Source organism: Lissotriton helveticus, chromosome 4_1 (assembly GCF_964261635.1).
Source record: "Lissotriton helveticus chromosome 4_1, aLisHel1.1, whole genome shotgun sequence".
Classification (NCBI taxonomy): Eukaryota; Metazoa; Chordata; class Amphibia; order Caudata; family Salamandridae; genus Lissotriton; species Lissotriton helveticus.
In genome coordinates, this window is record NC_136063.1 from 2,070,537,323 (window position 1) to 2,070,553,578 (window position 16,256).

Here is a 16,256-nt window from a genome sequence, read left to right on the forward strand (position 1 = left end):
TCCCTACCGCCCCTACCCTGTCTTTGTGAAGCGCTCTGATATCCGCAAGGATCTTGTTCGCGCTATATAAAACTTTGAATAAATAAATACAGTTTTAGGGAAGGAACAGAGGCCCCGGGCACCTGATTGGCAGGAGCCCAGGGCACACTCAGTCAAAGTACATCAGCAATTTAGCAAAAAGTGTGGGCATACCATGCACAATGTATGCCCAAAGTCCCATCGGATTGTTATTTCAAGTAATTTGTTATCCTTTGGTCATTTTTTATACTACCCTGTCTGAAAGACTCTTGAACTCACTGAATGTCTACTGGTGCATCAGGTTCTACATGCACAAAATGAAGGACTTCCCTATGTTGGTAGAGTTATTTGTATCGTTTGACTATCCTGGAAGAGGTCATTCATTATCGAAGCAAGCAGTTGCAAATTGGCTGTTAGCCTGCATCATCTTTTGTCACTCTGTCATCCACTTCAGAGCAGAATGCGAGCCCATTCCACTAGAAGTATGGCTGCAGTGCCTTTACAAGACATTTACTGTGCAGCCATGTAGAATGGCAGGCTTGCTTCACCAAGCACTACTGCCTGTATGTGAATTCAGCAGTTGACTAATTACTGGGGCAAGCACTATTATAATGCAACCTGCTTCAGTTAAGGTGAGCCTAATTTTCCCAATTTAATCAAAGCGTATTCATTTATGGCGACTGTCATACATGCATATGAATCTATGAAAGATTCTCTGATGAAGAGATTAGTTACTTGGAACTCGTTCTCGATTGTTGGTATCTTTTAGTCACATGCAACCCACCCCCTTTGTCAGAGGCTCTGTATCTTTTATCCTTCTTACTGGTGCCACAAATTCTGACGTGTGGTGGCCCTTATGGAAAGTAGAGTTAGTTGGGCCTATCGCCCTTTAGTACGGTTTACTGATGTGTGATGTTACTGAGGATTCCCAGCGTGACTGGGAAGGGTTCATGCATCTTTGTCTATACAAGATCCCAGTGATAGTACACTGGTGATATTTTTAAGTAAATCATTTCTTCTCCGTCATGGGATCTTTATTGATGGTGAGGCACTGAGTAGTCCTGTCCATGTGAGTGATCCTGGAGCACCTTAAATCATAGATCAAATTTCCCACAAAACAATTGTTGTAACTATTTATAGAGCACGTTTAACCCTTTCTCTGCCCAGATGTGATGAAGGGTGGCTCGCCATGCCAAAAACACCCCACGAGTAACTTGCCGCCGAGTGTGGGGGATGGCAGGGCCGTAGAGCATCCCTTGAATACCAGAGAAACCCAGCGCATGCAGTTCCAGGAGGTAAGCCGGATCCGCCCAATCACCATTGAACCAGTCATGTACGGAAAGAAGCCTGGTCTCTAGATAATAGAGATGTAGGTTCGTCATTCCTAACCCCCATCAAAGGGGGGAATCCTGCATTGATTGAGAGCCAATCTCTGCCTTCGACCCCACCACAGGAATTTAGTGGCCAAGCCATCCATCTCACGGAACCAGTACCGCGAGAAGACGAGGGGCATGTTTTGGAGCATATAGAGGAAACTGGGAAGGACCATCACCTTGAAAAGAGCGATTCTGCCCATGAGATCAGTGGCAGCGTATGCCAACGAAGGAGGTCAGCGCAAACCTGCTTCACCAGAGGGTTGACATTGAGAGACCATGCGAGCTCAGGGAGGAGCGTCACCCAGAACCCCAAGTACTTGAACGCCTGCCGCTGGAGTGGGAGCGAGGACTGCCAATCGAAACACTCTCTTGACAGATGAAGAGGGACCAGAATCGACTTGGCCGCGTTCAATCTGAGACCAGAGACCCGCTCGGAGACATCTGGGCCCTGAGCAAGCTGGGTCCAACAAAGATCGGGACGTTGTCAGAATAGAGGGCCATCTTATCTTCCCCCAGACCAGGCCATTGCCACCCCGTGAGGAGTGGGTCCGCGCGGATGAGAGAAGCAAAGGTCTCCATAGCTAATGCGAAAAGGAGGGGGAGAGGGGGTAACCTTGCCTTGTGCCTCTCCCAATGGGGAAGGGGCACGAAAGGGCTCCATTAACCATCACCTGGGCCCGCGGCTTGCAGTAAAGGGTCTTGACCATATTGCGAAAGGGGGCCCCAAAGCCCATCTCCGACAACACCGCCTCCAGATACCACCAGTCCACGGAATCAAATGCTTTCTCGAAATCCACGAGTAGCAATGAGAGATAGGGAGTCAGTTGTTGTCAGTGCGCCAGAGCAAGGTAGAGCAGTCTAAGGCAGTGCCTAGTACCTCGGTCGGGCATAAAGCAGCATTGGTCCATGTGGACCAATGTGCTTAGGTGGGGGCGTATGCGCTGTGCCAAGATCGAAGCAAAGATTTTGAGCTCTGAATTGATCAGGAAGATAGGGCGGTAATCAGATCAGTGGACAGAGGGGGGCTGAGACTTAGGAATCTCCACAATGGTGGCCAAATCAGTTTCAGGACGAAAGGAACCGCTGTCTACCACCTCATGGTACAGTGCCAGGAGATGGGTATCAACATTTTCCGGTACGATGTGTCTGGTCCCGGCATCTTACCCGCCGCCATGCGGGAGATAGCATCATTGATTTCTTTCCGGAGTAATCAAGAGATCAAGGTTTTCTGCTTCAGCGTCGGTGAGCCGCGTGAGGGGGAATCTTTTACTCTGGAGGAGCTCCGAGAGAGCGAGGTATGGAGGTTGGGCAGAGTACAAAGAAGCATAGTATGAAGCAAAACATTGGGCCACCTCCGTGGGGACCTGATGGGTGTTCCCATGGAAATCCGTCATCTCAGGAATAATACGGTTAGCCATTGGATAAGTGGCTAAGCGGTGGAGGAGCTTCCCATTTTTATCTCCCCACCCATACACTCTCGCCATGGAGGACCTCCTTAACAGCTTTGCGGACTCCATGGAGGCCTATCTGAGCTCATCCCTTAGAAATGCGAACCTCTGATGCGGAGCCTCCGTTCGTTCTCCAGGCATATGGACCTCCAGCCGGGCAGCTTGGGCTTCCAGGAGCGTGAGCCGGGCCTCCTGTTCCGCATGTTGAATTTTAAGTTGGCCTTTGGCAAACCCGCGTATAGTTGCCTTGGCGGCTTCCCACAAGGTACCAGGGGATGAAACCGAGCCTTGGTTATCGGCGACGTAGTGACGCAGTTCGAGCCCCACGTGCTTCCGGAAGTCTTTATCCTGGAGAAACCAGGAGTTAAGCTGCCAGACCGGGCGTGAAGAAGCCAGGAGACTACCCAGGCGCATTGCAACTGGGGAATTGATCCGATATGCCTCTAGGTATGATAGTGATTTCCTGGATCGACCGACAGTCCAGGGCTGGAAGAAACAGATAATCTAACCTGGCCTGTGAGTGGTGGGCTGCCGATGTGTGCGTGAACATACGAGTACCTGGATGCCAGAGTCGCCAGGCATCTCCCAGACCCTGAGTCGCGGCCCAGTACGAAAGGAGTGTGGAGTGGGAAACTCAGGGTCCGGGTTCATAACCGCATTAAAGTCCCCCCCTCCTCCCCCAACTACAGTGGTCCCTGGGGGCAGGACGACTACTAGTGGAGCAAGGCACCAGAGCGTGGATACCAAGAGAGAAGGGGGAGAGTACACGGCTATCCGGTTCAAGGGTTGGGTTCCAATGTTCCCCTCCAGAATATCAAAGCAGTCTCCCGGATCATGTATTACTTTTCGCTCAACAAACGAAAGCGCGCGGCGCAGTAGAACCGCCACCCTGCGAGATCCCCGGGTAAACCCTGAGTGCCAAACCACACTATATCCATAGCGTGCTAGAAAGGGTCAACTGTTGCCCACCAGGTGAGTCTCCTGAAGCAGCAATATGTCCACATTGTGTCGGTGGGCATACCGCCGGACTGCAGTACGCTTAATCTTATCTAGGAGGCCGTTAACACTACATGACATAATATGAAGTGTGGTGAATCCGATTCGGTTGTTAGACATGGAGACGCTGGTGTGATGGCCGGCCACCCAGCACGCGCAGAGAGCATAGTGGTTCAAGCACGTGGGTTGCAAGACATAGACTGACTATGTCGGTCACTGTGTGGATGTCTGTGAATGAGGCAATAGTGCTGGCATAAGCACACATAAAAAAAAACTTGGGACAACGGTCCCCCCCACCTGAACCCAGCCCTCCACCTATACTTCAGGAACGGAAGCATCTGTCACCCTAACAGTGGAAACTAGCAAAAAACAAACTAAAATACTCTGGACTGGAAAAAGTGGACCCCTCCTATTTGCCGGATGTGCATAGTTAAGTCTGTCTAGAGTTGGAGCAATGATGAGATGTGCCGCCTTCTCCAGCTGTTGAGCCAATCCCGGCAGGCAGAGACAGGCTCATGCGGGGTCCCTGATGAGCATCGGGCTGCGCGACAGGTCAGTGTCGGGGAGGTCCAGCGGTGAATGCCGGGGTGAGGTGTTCCCAGGATCCAAGCGGCCCAATGAACCAGACCGCTGCACCCCCGAAGGTTCTCCAGGAAGCGGAGTCGGCTGCTGAGATGAACCCCTCAGGGAGTCTGATCGGGCCCGCCGCTGGCCACGTTGTCGTCGTGAGCGGTTGCACTGGGGCCGGGGGCCAGGGGCCAGGAGTCAGGAGCCTCCCGGATGCCAGACCCACCAAGCACTCCGCCAGATGATGGGTGTCGGTCTTTGGCCCGCAGGGGACGTTCCTCAGTGGCCCAAGTCCAAGCCTCCTCAGGGGTATCGAAGACTAGGGTCCTGTTGAAGAACACCACTCTTAGGCCTGCCAGAAAAAGGAGCCTGTACTGTATATTGAGGGCACGCAGCTTCCCCAAACGAGCGGCGCTGACCCTGGACCTCCCGAGTATAGTCAGGGAAGACCATGATGGTATGATTTTCATAACGAAGACACTGCTGCTTGCGGGCCTCGGTCAAGATGGAAATGCGGTCTTTGAAATTAAGAATTTGCATGATGATGGGCCTGGGGGCTGCCCCGGGAGGCGGCCTAGCGGCCTCGATCGCGAACCACGGGGAGGGGGAGCTCTCGGTGACCCACGAGCGAAGCCACCTTTCCAAGAAGTCCGCTGGGCGACCCTGCTCCACCCCCTCCGGGAACCCCACCAGGTGGAGGTTGTTGCGGCGGGACCTATTTTCCCCTTCTTCCGCCCTCCGATGCAGTTCTCGCTTGCGTGAGACTGAAGACGTGTGACTTGCTCCTTAAGCTGCTGGACCTCATCCTCCACAGTGGATATGCGTGACTTGGTCTCCCTAATACTGGCCACTGCATTCCTCAGATCTTGCTGGATAAGGGTGATGTCAACTCGAACCTCGACAATCTTGCCTTCCACAGAGGACTGCGAGGCATGCATTGCCTGAAGAATAGTTGTCAGATCCGCAGGCGGTGGAGCTTCCCTGTCTATCCAAACCCCCCCTCCACAACTACCCCAGCAGGTGCCCCAAGACAGATCAGGAGGAGCCAAAGGGGGTCAGCCTACAGGGCCTAATGCCGCTCGATGCGTGCCACAGCTCCTCAGAGGCGGGGCAGTGACAGCCGATGCACAAGTCGCAAGGAAAAACCAGGATACAACAGGGCCAAGGACTGCATCCGGAAGACAGGGCAACCGGGGACAAGGGCATTGGAGGGCCCGCTCCAGGAGACGCAGGCAGAACCTCCTCACCAGTCCGAAGTAGTGACACAGTCTCAGCAAGTCGGTAGGCAAAGTACCAGGGCCCGGGAGGTCGGACCCACAGCAGAGGCGGGAGGAGCGACAGGCCAAACCACTTGTAGATCTTCTCGGTGCTCAGGTCACGCAAGCAGGCCAGGCGCTCGAGGAGGGGGGGGAGGGTTGTGAGGGGGGGGGGGGTTGTGGTGGTGGGGGGGGGGGTGTTCGCTCACAGCATTCCCAGAATCCCCCCCTCCCTGGTTGCCAGGACTCACCGCTCCTCAAGTCTTCCAATTGCCTGGTCTGCCCCTCTTCTAGGCCGACACCCAGCATCCAGGGCCACCAATGACCCAGCCACAAATGTTCCGGCGCAAATACCTCCGCCGTGGGCGGTGGTCAGAAGGCATCCCGCAGGTTGTGTCATCAAAGGAGGACCGCAGGAGCAGCAGTGCATCACGGTTGTATGAAGGTCAACGGCAGGCAGCCAGCCTACTCCGAAGGCAACAAGGAGGAAGCAGACTGAGTCAAGGCCCTCCCATAGGCCACTGCCCAACCTGCAAGGCTCAAGTGCCGACTCACCTCGTTCCCAGGACTAGGCCCATGTAGTCCGGGGTGACGGCTGACATGATAGGAGTGCAGCAGGAGTATCTCCAAATGTCTCACAATAAGCTCAGCCGCGGGCGGGGGTCAGGAGGCAGCCCGTCTGCAGCACCGCCACTGGGGGGGCGTAGGAGCTCTGCCGTCACTGGGGAGCGGCAGGAGCAGCACCGCCACCGGGGGGCTGCAGGAGCAGTGCCGTTACCGGGGGCCGTAGGAGCAGCGCCGCACTGCAGTTGTGCCAAGCTCCGCGGCAGGGAGCCAACCTCCACCGCGGCAAGGAAGGAGGAGGGGGCAGACCGAGTCAAAGCCTTTCCTCAGGCCTAGCCCTATTTCAAAACTAGCGGCGCCGCACCCAGCCTTCCGAAGTGACGGCTGATAGTGTGGCAGCGCCGCGGGGAACCCACCACAAACGTTGCAGCCTCAGGCAGAAGGCAAAAGGCAGCCTCACGCCCGCGATCACCACCACAGCAGGGGGGTCAGCGGCAGCCAGAGTCCGCGCCGAAATCACTGCCCGTAATGAAAGAGGAAGCAGGCGGCGTCCAGACCTCCACAGCACTGCCGAAGCCGGCCGCTGCCCAGGGACCTTCCAGGCCGGTGCAGAGATCGCTGCCAGAACCCAGGCAGCTTAATCCCTGGTGGCAGGTCGCGAGTGGGAAAAATGGGCGGCTGCCATCTTAGAAGCGAGAGCCGACTGGAGCTTCAAACGATCTCAAGGAAGTGCTGGTGCCCAGAGTGTCAACAGCCAGGACCACAGCCAGGTAGGTGGGCGGAGTGAGGGCGCCACATTTCAAGGCCAGAAGGCAACTAGGATGAGCAAATTACGGGCGGATAGCGGAGGGGTCCATGAGCACACTCAAGGTGCAACCGCTATCTTAGCCTGCCAGGCCATGCCCCCCACTAATGTTTATTTTAAGGGAAGAAATCACCTTTATATCATTTTTGAATAGCAAATGAGTAATATGTGTAAATACAGACTACATATCAATCAACGGTTGCTCTAAAAGGGTGCAAAGAAGAGTGTTCATGTGCAGAGTGAATCTTTGTGTATTGTTTTGTGGTTCTTATCCACTGGTTCTCACTTTTTGTGGGTTTCTAGGTACATGGCTGTTGAGAAGGGGTCTTGTATTCAGTGTGGGGGCTTGGGATTTGCTCTGGTTTACCTGTACGTGATCATATTCTCTATGTTTGTTTTCTGGAAGTAGTGGTGTTTGGTCCCCCCCCCCCATGCATGTCTTTTGAGATGCTGTTAGTTTTTTGCCTTGTATCCTGCTAGCTTGTTCCTTTCTGTGTAGAATCTGACCCCTGTGTACTATTGTGACTTGGTTCCTGGTGCTCTTTGTAGGGGTTGTGATAGTATTCATGCACTGTTGGACCCTTAAGTGCCTTAAACGGGGTGGTTTCATTTGGACTTGCTACCATCCTCAGTGGTTCTTTATTACTGGTGCTCTGCTGGGGTTTCTGGTGACTGTTGTCCCACTCTGGGGCTACGGTTGTTCTGCCTTTGTTTTTTTTTGTCCTTCTGTTGGTTTGTTGATGCTGTTCCTGATTGATTGTCTTCTGTTTGGCTTTTGTGCTTTGAAGATGGTATGTTTCTTGATGGGGTTTCCGTCCTGTCCTATTTCCTGTTTTTTGGTCATCTATTCTCGGACCTACCTCTTAGGGGGGCAGCTATGGTACAGATTAATCAGGTGTAGAATCTGCTAGTAGAAGTATCCTTGAGAGCAAAGTTACTCACTTTTGATAAGTCTGTCTGGAGGATAATCTGTCTACCTGCAGATTCCTCCCCCTTAACACCAACTTCTGCCCTATGATAGAATGGGGAATGACCGCAAGCGCACCATCGTTTTGAGTAAGCCAATGCGTCACGTGTTAGTGAGAGCACTACTTCAAGGTTCTGAATCGAGTCTAGTACCCAGGAGGATTCATGAATTGAGGAATCGACAGATAAATTCAGTATCCACTAAATTGATGGTTACAGAAGGTAATTTGTTCAACTCTTATTGAAAGATGTTGAAGTAAGGTTGCTTAAACTGTTTAAAGTGTAGTTTATAAATGAATGAAGACTGTAAAGTTTGATTTGTTGTACATTTTTTTTATTTGAATTTTGTTTCTTTATTCTTAAGAACTCAATAAATGTTATTTTGTTTACTTTTTCCTTAGAAGCAGCGATGAAGTTTTGACTGCTGAGGACTGTGAAAATGTTTACCATCTGGTTTACTCAGCTCACCGACCAGTTGCTGTTTCAGCTGGAGAGTTTCTGTATAAAAAGTAATAAAGCAAAATATTTCTATATCTAGTTTAGAATCAAATCATGGTTGACCCTGTTGTAAATGAGGAGGTGAGACCTCCATACTTTCAGTGTGTTAATCTCAAATCGTTGCTTTGGAGCCTCTGAAGTTTTCTACTTGGTTTATGGTTTCTGTTTTTTGGCCATTGAACGGGTCCATAATGTCTGTTGACCACTCTTGCCACATAAATACTCTCGCAAATCCTATTGACTGTTATACCTTCAATTTTGTTTCTCAGACTTTTAAAATGGAAGGCAGACACCAACTATTTGATGACTATTATGTTGGCTTAGAAGAGGTTGTACCCCACTCTAAGAGAAACAGAGTTGCATTGGTTTTACAATGAAATGAGCCCTATGACTGCAAGTGACAAACCGTATCGCATATTATGCTCTCTAGTAGTGTTTCATACCACACTTTGATGGATATGTAGATCATGTCTTTTTTAATTTTTTATTTGCAGTTCAATGCTTCTCCGAAAGCAGTTGCTAGGTCATTTTGAGCTAGATAGTAACTGACCCCTGTGCACTTAACTTTCTACATCACCATTCAAGAATGGTTTTCCTGATCACTGGGTGCGTTTTTCCTGTCTGATTCAAAGACCTAAAATATTCCCCATTACCAAGCTTGGAATGCTAGTAAATACTTAACATTGTACTTTGTGCTTTGCATGAATCTATTGGTATGACCTGAACTACAGTGAATGAGCTAGAGAGTCTTTGAACTGCACTTATGCTACAAAATTTCATAACACGGGTCGTTTACCATGAGTTGAATGAAAAATTGAACCGCTAGTGCTCTACTCCTAAAACTATTTCCGGTAATCTATCAACAGGCAATATTTTTTTTTAACTTCTTGCTTGTACATTTCTCATCCGTTTTTAATTTTATTTATAGCTTTTCATAATATAACAGCATCAAAACCCATGTCCATTATAATTACAGTACAGAATACAGAGCATCAAATTGGTACAGTGTCATAGCCGTAAGTTGGTATAGTCTCATCACAAGCAGTTTTGTTACTAAGCATCACAGATCGTACAGTTACATATTAAACAATACCATCAATGCAGGAAATGTCATCAGTCAGGCAATTTAGCTAATACATAGGCAGTAAAAGGCCCCCAAATGTCACACGGTCTAGAGGCTCTTGGTAGTTCTTCCCCATAACAGAGAAGTTCGTCTCGGCAGTATGCAATATCTTTCAGCCAATGCGGAAATCGTGGTGCTGGTCTACCGTCCCAGTGTATTGAAACTTTGCGCTTGGCCAATAATAGTGCCAAAGCAACCAGTTTGCGATTACATGCTTTAAGGTGCATCACATTGCCCAGAAGGCAAATGGTTATATTACAAAGTAAAGGTTCCCCCACCATATCTGTTAATGCTTCAGTTACTTTCCCCCAGAATTCGGCTACTTTAAAACCGCTCCATGCTAGATGTTGAAAATCTGCAACCACTGCCCCACATCGCCTACAGCTACTCTAGTCCAGCAACTCATATTTATTAAGTTGCGCTGGCGTATAGTACATCTGATGAACATACTTATAGTGAATCAGGCGGAAATTTCCATTTGCATTGAATTGCCCAGTTAGTTCACAACATGTGTCGCATTCATCTTCAGTCAGTGCTTGCAGCAATATGTCGTACCATTTACCCACCGGGCCCACACTCACATCGACTTCATCTTCCTGTGAGGCATTATATAAGCGTGTAATCATTTTAGCCCTGGATTGTGTGACGTAGACGTGCTGTAGTGCCGCAAGGGCAGGGGGTTCAGTAGAAAATCAGGGATATAAAGCTTTAATCGCTGCTCGCAGTCTACTGTATATAAAGGTGGACATAATACACCCGTCCCCATCGCTTGAGAAGGCTTGAGGCTCAATGAATGCACCATCTGGAAATACATCCCCCATAGTGCACTTACCTGCTGTTTGCAACATTTTTAGTGACCCTGCTTCACGTCACATTTATCTTCCCATGGTTGAGCAGCGGAATTGCTGGCACGTATAGTGGCAGCCGCCGGGCACGTTTCCCAAGTTCCCTCCAAGCGTGATTTGTGCATTGCACCGTGTCAATCTCCTCTTTCTCAAAGACATTAGTGTCATTTACACCATTGCTTTCAGTGGTATTGGGTGGACAGCACCCGCCTCAACCGCCACATGTGGTGTGTATGGCGGCGCACTCTGCCAATACGATGCATATTGGGCTTGCGCGCACAGATAGTATAGCTGCACGTCTGCCACTCGGAACCCACCTTTCTTATATGGGAGCATCCGCACTTCCCACTTAATGCTTGGCTTTTTCCTTCCCCAAACCAAGGTGATCAGTATCCCACGCAGTGTAGTAAAAAAATGTTGCCGCAAAATAATGGGTATATTAACAAATATAAAAATTTCGGGAGGACTACCATTTTAAGCCGAGCCACTCTGTCTGCAAACGTTAACGGGAGCTGTATCCACCTAGCGACTTGGTCTTCTAGACGAGCTATCGCAGTCCCATAGTTCGTGCGTATAACAGTTTGTGGATCTTTATGAACCCAGACTCCCAGGTATTTGACCGGCTCGTCACTCCATGCCACTGGGTATTCTAATTGCACACGTTTCGTACAGTCTGTTAAGGAGAACACAACTGACATGTTCCTATTTATGCCCAGACCTGAGTGCCATTCAAATCTAATGTATTCCCGTATAAGTTGCTCTAAGTGTATCTCAGGTTCGCGTACATACAAGACCATATTGTCGGCGTACATAGACACCACCAATGGTTGCTGTTGAAAGCGTAGCGCTGCTTGTGCATGCCGTTGCCTCAATATACAGGCCAGGGGCTCCAACACTATTGCAAATATAAGAGGTGACAGAGGGCATCCTTGTCTTGTCCCGTGCCCAATCGGGAATGTGTCACATTCTACCATTGATGCGGACACGGACCACTGGAGCCGTATACAGCAGCTTGATCCAATTAGTAAATATGAACGGCACCCCCATTCGATGCAACACCGCCAGCATATACCGCCAGGAGATAGTCGAATGCCTTCTCGGCGGCCAACAGGACTGCCGCTGCAGGCTGAGTGGGCTCTAGAAGGTGCATTACCGCAAAAAGCGTCCTCAAATTGTGTGCTGTGGAACGGGCAGGGTCAAATCCAGAATGATCTGGCAATACTATCTCAGGCAGTAATAACTGCAGTCTAGTTGCGAGGACCTTCGCTAGGATTTTAACATCCATATTCATTAAAGATAGCGTCCTATATGATTCGAACTGATCAGGTTCCTTACGTGGTTTGTGTAAGGCTATAATTAGCGCCTCTCGGAGCGTGTTAGGTATCCTCTGCTGTTCATACGCATCTTCAAACATGGCTTGAAGGTGAGGTGCCAGTATATCAAGATATTCTTTGTAGAGCTCCGAAGGGAGTCCATCTGTGCCCATGGCTTTGCCATTCGGCAGTGCATTAAAAGCGTCGCCTATTCCATCCAAGGTCAACGGATGCATTAGAAAATCTTGCTGTCCTTTCGATAACCATACTAGGGCCACATCTGCGAGATATTGCGCTATTTCAGTCTCATTGGCGGTCTGCCTCCTGCTGTACATATCCTTATAGTAAGTTACAAAAGAGGCCATGATGCCCTTGTTGTCACAATGCCTATTACCCCCTACACTAATTGATTGCACTACACTGTGTTTTGCCCAGGGTTCAGTTATTTTAGCCGCCAGCGCTCTACCTGGTCGTCCTCCCTCACCATAGTACCTAGCCGTCCAACGCTTGGCCATATGCTTCACTTCCAGGTCTGCCAATTTGTTATACTCAGTGATCTTTGATCGAATGGTCGGTAACGTAGCAGCATCCAGCACACAATCATACTGTCGCTCGAGCCCTATTAGTTCTTGTTCAAGGGTCTTCATAGACTCCCGAAGTGATCTGAGCACCCCAGCCTGGAGCCCTATACACACCCCACGGATTGTCACCTTAAACGCTTCCCGCAAAATGCCTAGACTTTCTACTGCGCCTAAGTTGTGTTCAAAGTATTGTAAAATGGCTTCCCTGACACCCTCCCGAAACACTTGATCTTGTAGAGCAGAAGATTGCAATCGCTACTGGAACAGCGGTGGTGTGTACATGGGTATAATCATAGTGAATAACGAGGGGGAGTGATCAGAATGTGTCCTAGGCAAATGGGTAGCATTCCTAACCTGCGAGTTTGTCATTAGTAGTCAACCAGTAGTCCAAGCGGGACCAGGATTTTTTTTTGTTGTTTTTTTTTATTTGTAGAGTTTTATATAGCGCGAACTAGACCCGAACCGAATCTGGTATCTGAGCACTTTACATAGCACAAGTTACGTTTTACATGAGGACACACATTCATTTTTAGGCACGGGGAGATTAGGTGATTTTGCCCAGAATCACAGGAGGTTTTGGCGTTGTTACCGAGACTCGAACCCAGATCCCCAGGTCCGAGGTCGAGCGCCTTATGATGTGCGTAAGAGTGACTCGTACCTTACCATGCCCCAGGATGTCTCAATCTCCAAATGTCTATGAGGGATACGTTTTGCATACCATTCTTAATAGCTTGCGCATCCTTCTTAACAGAAGGGTCTGAATTGGTGTGACGATCCAGAGCCGGCTTCAGTATCACATTGAAATCTCTTCCACAGTCCATGGCGGTGGGCTGCAATCTATAGACCTTGCTCCAGAACACCTCGTAAAATTCAGGGTCATCAACATTGGGGCCGTAAATATTAAGTATAGTAACCATCATTCCACACAATTTCCCCTGCACTATTATATATCAACCATCATTATCAATATCCACATGTGACGTTTCAAACAAAAGATTTTTCTTAACCAAAATCATAACCCCCCTCGCATTGGGAGGAGTAAGACGATGCTAATTTCACACCCACGCATCTAGTGGCCACTTGTTTGTCTAAGTGGGTTTCTTGTAACAATGCCACCTGTACATTGTGCAGATCCAGGAATGCTAGCACCTGCCTGGTTTTCTTTGGGTTGTTTAAACCCCTGACATTCCACGTTATCCATGTTACCTTACCACCCTCCAGTGACATCAATGATGCTCAGAACCTTAGTAATAGCTATACACTTTGTACCTGTGACATATGCAATACACTCTGCACTTTCATGCATTCTGCTTTGTAAAACACAGCCTTGGATCAATCCCCCAACTAAGCCCCCCACCCACTTAAGCATCCCAATCATGCTAAGGTACCCAATACAAAAAGAGTCAGAAACAAAGTCACCCCCCCCCTTCCCGCCGTGAGCAGATATCCCTCTCACCGCCTATAAACCCCCTGAAAAACTGCGTGGGTTGTACCCTCATGGAGGACACCAGCTGCCCATCGACCCCCATGTTGGTACCTGGGGGAGTCGGGGCAAGTCTATTATTTCCCCCAGCACATCCAACTTTCCTACATCCTATGCTGTTATGCCCAACAGTAGCGGCGGGATCCCGAGACAGTGACATCCACCGTTGGGCATTCGATTATAAATCCACATCTATCAACAGAAACAGTATAATATATCACTCAGTTATAATCCATTACATAGCGCGGTGCTACCCATGCGTGCCAGGGAGCAGAGGGACGATTAAATATCTTAAAATAGACAATCTAATAAGTATTGGAAACATTGTCCCACACCACCCATCCCTCACCCAATGACATATCTAACACTTTATGGGCATTCATAGTTATATGACCGGCATCATCACCAATGTAGCAACTCGTATACCTTTTGTAAATTTAGATTCATCCTGGCAATACACAACATTTCCAACACACACCCCTCCATGTATTAACTGAGCACAGTATAGTCCTTCACTAGTGTCCCAGACCAGCGTCGTTCTGGCTATGGACAGATGCAACATAAATATCAATTAAGCAAAGTGTGACTGTTCACATCTATATCAAACAGAATCAGCTTACGACCTGCAGCGGTATGCTAATCTTCATTGTCCGCATCATCACCAGCCAGTCTAGCCGCATCTCACTTCTCTAATTGTTTAATAAAGTGCATAGCGGCTTTCGGAGTCATGCAGAGCCGTGGTTTGCTCCCATACATTATCTTGAGACGAGCAGGGTACAACATGACGTATTGAATTTTTATATCCTGCAATGTTTTCTTTACTTGTTGAAACTCACCGGGTCTGTTGCAACGCAACCGTAAAGTCTGGGAACAACGCCACCTCCAGCCCCTGGTATTTAGTAGTGCCCATCTCCCTTGCAAGACGGAGGGCCACATCCCTGTCGCGGTAATTAATATGTCTCACGATGATCGGGCGCGGAGGCGCACCAGGAACAGGATGTGGAGCGAGAGACCGGTGCGCCCTTTCCACCACCAGTACGTTGGAAAAATGTTCCGCACCAGCATGGTTGTGAGCATGTCCTCTACATAGAGTTTCAATTTGCCCGTGTTGGTTGATTCGGGCTCCCCCGTGATGCGCAGGTTGTTGCGGCGAACCTTGCCTCCAAATCCTCGTTCTTAGCCCTTATGACCTCTAGTATTTTCTCCACCTCAGTGCAGGATTTCGTGACGCTTTCCACCTTTTCCTCAGCGTTTGAGATGCGTTGCTCCGCCTCCGTTAGACGAACTCCGTGCTTGTCCAGTTTCGCTGACATGGTGTCCATGCGCAGATTTAAATGATCTATTTTTGCCATCAATAGTATGAAGACTCTGTTGCATTGCCAATAAAAAAATTCCAGTTTGGAGCTACCGCCAGATTCCATATCCGTTTCCGTATCAGACGCTGCTTGTGTTTGCGTTGTCTTCAGACGCTTAGATTGAAACGAGAGCGTGGACTGCAATTGCTTGTCCGGTTTACCCATCTTGCCACTGATAGTTACAAACCGCAACCTCTGCACCACAACCTCCAGTGGTCTGGCAATTCATTTCAGCAGTACAACACACTGGAACGTGTACAGGGATCTATACACTATGGCTCAGTCTCATATCAACTAGTGTGCATTAGCCCAGTACCGCAATGTTGGTAGCTCCTCTGCAGCACCAGTGCAGCAGCTCTTCTCAGACCCCTCCTGCACTGTGTCTTTCACTGAGAGGCGCACGCTCAGAGGCAGGGCCGTCAATTCGCCACTTGGTGTTACCACTGTGCTGAAGTCGGATCAGGCAGCAGGTGCCCCCCAAACTGTCTAGGCCCAAAGCTGTTCGTTGCCACTCACCACGCATATTCCCGCATCCAGCAGCAGAGCTGCATTGCATGTGCCACCAACCTGCAGGGAGCAGCTGAAGGAGCCGGCAGTAGAATATCTAGCACCCACTGATATCCGCACCTTTTCTCAATGGCGGGCAGACAGACAGACACAGATAGGCAGGTCAAGTAAGGATCCGCAGCTGCACATTTAATTCAAGCACCGCCACAAAATATCTGCCTGGGAAGGTGACCGCTATCACTGTCCCGCGTTCCTAAGCGAGTTTCCACAGGTGTCACCAAAACAGCCCACACGGCCTATGCGCACTGTGAGCACACAGTCTGGGAATAACGCTCTTCCATCAGTTCCAGCCCATGAATCCCCGCCCTCCACGACTGTAACTGCGGCTGTGTATAACAGTTATTTTTGCAGAGCATGGCTCCCCCAGGCTAGCCTCCCCCCTCAGTCATACAACTCACTGCGTTACTGTTTGTGAATCGAATGACTCCAGACGGGGTAGCTCCCGCCGCCCACAGAGCAGAGCAGCGCCTCCGGTCAGAGTTTGGCGCATGCCAC

At 49.6% G+C, this 16,256-nt stretch overlaps 1 protein-coding gene across 3 annotated transcripts in view; it reads left to right on the forward strand.

The window, feature by feature from the left end:
* Positions 1-16,256, forward strand: part of STAG2 (STAG2 cohesin complex component) — a 1,493,174-nt gene that overhangs the window by 565,747 nt on the left and 911,171 nt on the right. For all 3 annotated transcript variants that reach the window (XM_078688751.1, XM_078688750.1, XM_078688752.1), the window contains one exon: positions 8,398-8,505. In XM_078688751.1, the coding sequence (XP_078544877.1) occupies positions 8,398-8,505 (108 nt within the window). The remainder of the gene's footprint in view (positions 1-8,397; positions 8,506-16,256) is intronic.